This window comes from Carex rostrata, chromosome 17 (assembly GCF_964058835.1).
Source record: "Carex rostrata chromosome 17, lpCarRost1.2, whole genome shotgun sequence".
Classification (NCBI taxonomy): Eukaryota; Viridiplantae; Streptophyta; class Magnoliopsida; order Poales; family Cyperaceae; genus Carex; species Carex rostrata.
In genome coordinates, this window is record NC_135934.1 from 10061094 (window position 1) to 10068908 (window position 7815).

A 7815-nucleotide genomic window follows, 5' to 3' on the forward strand; every position below is an offset into this window, starting at 1 on the left:
ACTAATCATAATATTGTCAAATTTAAATAAAAACGAATAATTTTGTTAAACATTTGAAAAGATAAAAAAAAATAATCTAAATCAGTCCTCTTACTGTCGTTTTCTTTTCAATTTGAGGTAACAGTATTATTACTGTCACAATCATAGTCAATCAAAGATGGTTTTGGATTTTTCTCTCTCTCGGGTTTGATCTTAAAAGTATTGTTTTCTTTCGCTGAAATTTAGGAAGGAATTGTTTGGGCCATACAGATAGTACTATACATCACTGTCCTTGATTTGATGCTAGTTTATATATATATATATATATATATATATATAGTTTCACAATTGTGCTGTTATTTTGGGAATATCTGAATTCATATCTGAACAGTATTAAACTCCTCTTCCGTTGAAACACATAATTTGTTTCTGTGAGAAGAGTTGCACATTTTTTTCTTCATTACTTGATATATATATTGACATTATCGAGCACTTGCATCATTTCATTTCATGATTAATAAAAGGAAATAAATGAGCAATCAAGTGGCATGCAAAAGAGGGCAAAAGAAAAATGAAGGAACTAAGAGCACCAAGATTGAATAGAGCATATGATTTTACAACACTAAACAAGTGGGGGGACCCGAATCCGAATCGGATCCAAATAAATTTCCCCACATTTCATTTCATTTCCCTTCTGAAAGTTGCTAATTAGCCTCAAGCCCTCAACTCAATCTATCCTCTCTCTCTGTCTCCTCTTTTTTTTGGAATACCATTTCTGCCCCTAGTTCTAATATCTGTCACTGACACCTCTCTCTCTCTCTCTCTCTCTGGCCGGAGTGCTGTAGTTGACGCATCTTTTGTCTTCTTTTAGTAGGGGGCTAAAAATAAAAACCCTAGAAAAAAACTTTACACGCAAATAAAAACAAATAGAAAAAGAAATGAAACAGTGGCAACCCAACCCTATGAGTAATTGAGTATCAGTATCAGAGTATCAGTATCACAGTCCCAGTAAAATGTAATAAACCAAGGTAATAGGCAGAGCAACAAGCATTCCAAATATGACCCTGCACCAACAAAGAGGGAACCGAATCAAAACATACAGAATCTAAATAATCCATACAAACGACAGAACAAAACAAAAATAGTATGGGCAGCTAATTTATTCTCTCTCTCTCTCTCTCTTCCTCTTCTTATTTTTTATTTATTTGAAACCGGATTGGTCATTTGATCCTTGACCAGAGTCAATTAATGAAATTATATCCATCTCCAGTTTAGAAATTAAATGGAGAGATAGAACTGACCCAGTGCTGAGAATGTCGGGATGCACATTGTACTCCTTGGCGAAGACGAAGGGGACAATGCCTTGAGGCAGCGCAGCCTGCATGCGTCACCATCCGTCAATAATCAATAATCCAACGGTCAAATAAACACAAACTTTATATGTTTCAGGTTACAACAGTCACCAAAAGCTGCTTCTTTAGAAGCATGGAGAAGAGAAAAGCTCTAGTTTGTTTCTCCTGCTTTTTTACTTTATAACCCAGATCATGTTATGTTTTCTTCCTCAATTTTTAAGGTCGTGTCATGATAAATTCAATTAGAATTGAATAATAATAAAATTCTATGGTAATGAAAATAAATTAACATTATGTAGCAGACTTAGATGAGTGAATTAATTATGTGTAATTAAATTAAATTAAATTAAATTAAATTAAATTAGATTATAAAAGGACCTGAACAATGGCGACGCGAAGGAGATTGCCCTTGAGGCCGATTGCGAAGGAGGCGGCCGCCATGACCGCAGGACCGCAGAGGAAGCGCACCCCCATGGTGTAAACCGCTTTCTTGTTCCCGCACGCTATGATCCTCGGCTGCAGCGCCATGAATAACCCTGCATGCATGCATGCAGTAAGTAATTATTGAAAGTGCATGAACTAACTAATTATATTATTATTATTATGTATAAAATAACAATTATATCTAATGTAGTAGTAGTAGTAGTAGTAGTAGTATTAGAAGAAGAAATAATTAAGAGAGCAATGCAGTGCAGTGCAGTGCAGCGGGGGAATATTGATGGAACTATGGAAGTGAATACTGACCGAGGCTGAACATTGCCATGCCGAGGCCCGCATCAGACAGTATGGAGATGGATCCAGATATAATTGCTGGCATCTTCACTTGCCACCTACATTACCAGCACATCAACCATTAGTACATTAGTACATGCATTTCTTTAAATTTCCTCCAATCACACTACACTAGGTTATAGTTATACTACCATACATGTGAAAAATATACATATATATATATATATTCTCATTAACAATATCCAAAAGAAAAACTAAGAATACAACCAAGAACAGTCCCCTCATTCGGGGACGCATTTATTGCTCTGATCTCATTGTTTGTTTACAATTACCTTTTCACTTCCACAAAGCAATTTCAGTCCCAACCTTTTTTATATAATTAAATGAAAATATGAAATGAAAGAGTTAACATTTTGGCGTGGTAATAAATGATTTTCACCTGAAGGAGACGAGGGCCCAGATGATACCGACGAGGCTGGAGTAGGTATTTGGGTTTCTGATCAGCTTGCGCCAAACCATGATCAGAATCAGCCTTGTCATCACACTTGTCGGCGGCATGGCCGTTGCTCTCATCGGCCCCCCAACACCTCCTGCCATGGCCTTAGTGTTGTCGTGTCCCTTCTCGTCCCCGTCATCTCGGTCCGTCATTCCTCGGTTGCCGAAGCTGAATTCGTCTCTCTCCACGTAGTCATCCCCCCTTCTCCCATCCACTGACAATTAAATTGTACCATTAGATTAAACTATGCAACAGGCTATTTGCTACTTGCAAGGATATTTGCTACTTGCAAGGATACGTACTAAGAGAAATAACATGAAAAATTAACAGAAACTGATCAGGGAGCACGGAAAAGGAATTTTTAGTACTTTTGCGGGGAGAGACAGCAAGCCTGACTTCTTTGACCGCTGACGGGTCGGCCCCAGCTGCCGGGAGACCGTACTCCTGGTTGTTGCCAAAAACATCTGAAACCGGCGAAGCACTCGAGCTCCATACAAACATGTGCAAGTCCTTGGTGCCGCCGTCCTCCGTCTTCAACAAATGTGTTTGACCATTGACTTTCTTTGTGGCGCCTCCACCTGTCGCCTTCTGCTGAGGAACACCTGTGGCTGCCGGTGGCACAGGAGAAAACACTGCAGGATTGGGAGCCGGGTAATGTGGTCCATGGAAGCGCCCTTTCGTGGGTCCTGGAGGGGCTGCCGCCGCACCCCCATGGTCTTCCTCATAATTTGATGGTCTTGGTGTAGCACCAGTGCGCATGCCATATGCATCAGCTGCCCCAAAGTTGGAGCTGCGCCCGACCATGGAGTAGAAATCAGTGTGGTTAAAGCTCGATCCTCTGGGTGTCGGATTCCTCGAAGACTGGAGAGAATAGATCTCTGCATTGGTGAGGTTTGACGGCCGGGGCGTGGTGCTGGAGAAACCCATTGACCGGCGCGAATAGATGTCGGATCGAGACGCGTTGGACCGACGAACTGTCACGTGAATTTTTCCATCCTCCTTTATCTCAGCCTCAGTCTCGATTGCGTCTCTCCTCCCATCAAGAGAGACCACGTCAGAATCAACTATGATGGAGGCAATTGATCCGGCAGTGTCAGGGAACTGCTCGGTGATGAGGAGCTTTGCGCCACGGTACTCAAACATGAAGAGCATAAGAGTGTACCAGATGATGCATTGAAGCACCACAATTTGCACCATAAGGCTCCCAGAGGATTCACCGTACATTCCCTTGAGCAGAGGAATACCCATGACGAGAGTGTTTGGGAGAGTGGAAACGGAGAAGAGAGTGATGGTCCACTCGAGGGACCCACTGCGGCTGAGATTGCTCCAGGCGGTGAGAATGGCGAGCACCATGAGTTTCTGGAGGGTATCTGCGGCAATAAACTTGAGGTTCATCGTGTACGGGTCGTTGGTCGAGATGAAGTGGAAGGAGAGAAGGGGCACGGCGAAGAGCGCGACAAAGCGGTTGATACCGGAGCATTGGTCCGGGGAGAAGATCTTCCACCACTTGACGGAACCGTAAGCGAGGATCATCGCCACGTACAACGGCACCATGGCCGTCATGACGTGGTAGAAATCTAGTGCTGTGATCATCTTAACTTAATTATATATATATATATATATATATATCTATAATATATATTTGTTCTCTTGAATGAGATCAATTGTGTTTCTCTCTGATTGTGATAGTGAGGGGTTGTGGTACGTGAGTGGTTTTAGAGGGGAGGAGAAGATAGCAAGAGTGAGAGTGATAGGAGGCTGAGGAGGAGAGGATCGAGGAGCATGTGTTTGGGTTTTGTATTGTGGAGCGCAACAGCAAGTAGCGAGCAAAGGATGCTTTAAGAATCGTGCCCGAGGAGTTCCAGTTCGGCTCTCCTACTTCAATTCCCAGTCTCCCACGCTTGGACTACTGGCCTCTCTCTCTCTGTTGCTGGAGTACAGTGCCAGTTTAATTTGTTTATTCTCTAGTTGCTTCAGTCTGATTTGAGAATTGAGAACAGCCCCAGCTCGCCTTGGTTTTTCCCTTGTTGGTAATCGGTGTTATATATATATATATATATATGCTTGTATTGTATCTCTCTCTCTGTCGAGAGTCCACTGGTGCGGTGTGGCGTGGTGTGTGGTGTGAGGTATGGTGAGAGAGAGAGAAATGAGACAATAGAATAAGAATAGAATAGAGGCGAGAGCAAAGGGAAGGGAAGGGAAGGGAAGGGAGGGGAGGGGAGGGGAGGGGATCTGAGCTCGTGCAGAGGCTTTTGCCTTTTAGTCTGTTCGACTTATATAAACAACCGCACATCATCTTTCTTTTCCTCTTCCCTGTTCAGGAATTAATTTTTAAATTATACTATTGGATCTGTTTTACGTTAAAGAGGAAAAAAAAATTAAATGAATAAATTATTGAAATTTGTAGCCCACTGAAAAAAGAGGAAAGGGAAGAGGACAAGGGAAGCGTTGATTGCAACCAGTGCCGGGCTGTGTTTTGTATGGGAGAAGGTGACGTGTCAGTGGCTAATCCGCATTTTTTTATCCCTTTAAAAAAATAACTAATATGTTTTCTTGTATTTGGGAACTTGCAATACCAACAAAACGGAGGATGGGATTAAAAATTACTGGGTGCATTGGGGTCAGGGATGGAACAGTTGAATAATAGCGGGGGTAAAAAAAAATGGGGAACAGGAGGTGGGAAAATCGGAATAAGATAATGATGGGGTTTGGGATGGTAAACTTTTTCATGTCTAATTAAATTCATTGGCGAACTTAGATTAGCCTCTCAAAATAGCTGAGATCGGGTTCTCTCCATCCATCTATGTACAATTTTCAGGTTAACACTCACCATTGGCCGCTTTATATTAGATCGGACGGTTGATTCTCTGCACTTCAAAATTGACGGGCTCATCTCTCCGGGGAGGCGATTGGAGAGGATCCGGAGGGAGGAGGAGTATGTTGGCAAATGGCGATGCAAAGGGTTTCTCGAATTTCCTTGCGCGTGCACTTGCGCCATCATCAACTGCTGAAATCTCGTACACCGCAAAAGCTTTCCACGGTTTCACCCCGCCCTCTATTTCCTGCTCCACTCCAGCCTTACCCTAATTGGAGGTGTCCTTTTCCTGTATACAAGTTGCAGACAGACAGTATCCCATTTTCACTGTATATAATTTTAATTTGTCGTAACCGCTAATTTCTATCACATTTCACTGTTAATAATTAACTTTTTATGTACAAGTAAACAATAGAAACAATATAAAATGAGCAAATATTGTTGTGTTTTTTATCTTTAGAGTTAAGGAGGGAGTACACAAGAATTAACTTGAATGAAGAACATAATAAATGGATTGTATTGTTTGTAATAAAATGGAGAGGAAGATTAGTCTCCAACGGCTTACCACCACCAAAACTCGCATTAAAAACTTGACCCACATGGGTGGATCGCAGCGTCGCTACTAGCTCGCCTTAGCTGGAAAAGCCCATTCATTTTTCATATAACTCCTCAACTTATTAAAATTCATGTTAAGTCTTAAGATTTGAAAGGAATTTTTTATTGGAGGAGGAGGGGTCAGTTATCACATAATAATTAATAATATACAACCAGAGGGGCCTTTCGCTCAAATTCAGAGATTCTTTGTTTTTTAATTTGCACGACCATTTGAGGGCACGAGGGAATGAGTAAAAAGTGGAGGGGGGCAAAAGCAAAAGTGGTAAAAGAAAAGCCTGCTCCAGTGGCCTTTTAGAGAAGAAAAAAAATACTTGTTAAGATTCTAAAGCTGGTTTTTGGTTTGCAATAAAAAAAGTTTGAGGATATGTCATGCAGATACTCAATACAGTACACAAGGAAGGAAACTTGCCTTTTTAATTATGTCATAATTTATTTGGAAAAAAAAGTTTTGTTTCCAAAAATATAGTCCTTGGTGGTTCAATTATATAATTTCTTTGTAAGAAAGGAATTTCTATTTTGAGAGAAAAATTAACGGAACTATAGATTAATTAATTAGTTAATGTATGTATGGTACTCCTAGAAAAAGTAGATGTATGTATGGTATATAGAGTAGGGGATCTTTTGAGATGCTTTGCAATATTTCTATTTAAACTCAAGGCAAAGAGGAATCCATGAAATTTGGGATTGTGACTCCTGGAGGGGGGTATTATTTACTTATTCCCGGATAGGCTTCCATAGCTATCTATCCATCTATGCCTGTTTCACGGGAATAAATCAGAAAGTGGGCCCCGCCTACTCAGACTCATTAATGGCCACAGCGTGATTAACTGCTCATCTCATGCATATTTGATATTTAGTACAAATAAAACCGGAGTAAACCAGTCTTTCCGGCCATGATATCTTGTTTCAGATTTTATTCGTTTTGTTTAATCTGCCTTATCTCATACTTTGATGGTTAAGCCTATAATATAATCATTACCTCCACAAGTATAAAAAGACAAAATATTATTATTTTTTCTCTATCTTTTTTGTAGTTGTAATTTATAACTTTTTGACCAAGCATGACTAATCAATGACATCAAATTAAACACTGTTATATAATAACAATTGTTCATGAACATATCAAGTTTAATCCTTAAAATACATGATAAAATTTGCATTCGTGAGAAAATTCATACATCAACAAAGTAGATTAGATGATTAATACTATATAATCCAAATAGATTATTAATAGACAGTTCATTAAAAAAAAAAGTAAACAATTACAAAAGCGGATCGGAATTAAATATCTCCATTTTCCCTCATTTCCCCTCTCAAATGTTCTTTTTAAAAAGGGAATAATAGAAAAGAACAATAACAGCCCCCATGGTAAATTAACAGCAGACTAGACGGCCCAATTTAATCGGCCCATTAGGAAATTTCCCCTTTTTGTCGTTTATTCCTAATCTCTACTCTCTAGTCACACGACCCCAAACAGTAACAATAGACGTAAAAGGAGGTTCTGAGATTCGTACAAGTCAACGAAATCATTGAATCCAATGCGATGGAGCCAGTAGCCACGGAAGTACAAACAAGGTGCAAATGTTTTCATTTAATGGCGATGCACAGAGCGAGGTCTCGGGCTCGTGTCGACAAAATGTCGCATTGCCATTTCTCATACTTGCCATCTAATCTATCTGCACCTGGGCCCCACATTTTTCCCTCCTTGATTTCCTTGATGTGCTTGCTATAATTGCTCCTCACTGCTGCTGCCCTTGATTATGTACTGATTAGGGGTGCACAAAAAGCTCGTGACTCGAAAGTTCAGTTCGGATTCAACTCAC

General features: G+C 40.3%; 1 protein-coding gene across 1 annotated transcript; it reads right to left on the reverse strand.

Moving 5' to 3' along the window:
- Positions 1–557: 557 nt before the first annotated feature.
- On the reverse strand, positions 558–4914 carry LOC144568110 (putative auxin efflux carrier component 1c). The gene is made up of 6 exons (XM_078318340.1): positions 2928–4914; positions 2503–2773; positions 2076–2161; positions 1710–1867; positions 1281–1357; positions 558–1043 (listed from the first exon to the last, which is right to left on the reverse strand). Exons 1-6 carry the CDS (start codon positions 4150–4152, stop codon positions 977–979), a joined length of 1884 nt encoding a protein of 627 aa, XP_078174466.1. The 5' UTR covers positions 4153–4914; the 3' UTR covers positions 558–976.
- Positions 4915–7815: the final 2901 nt, after the last annotated feature.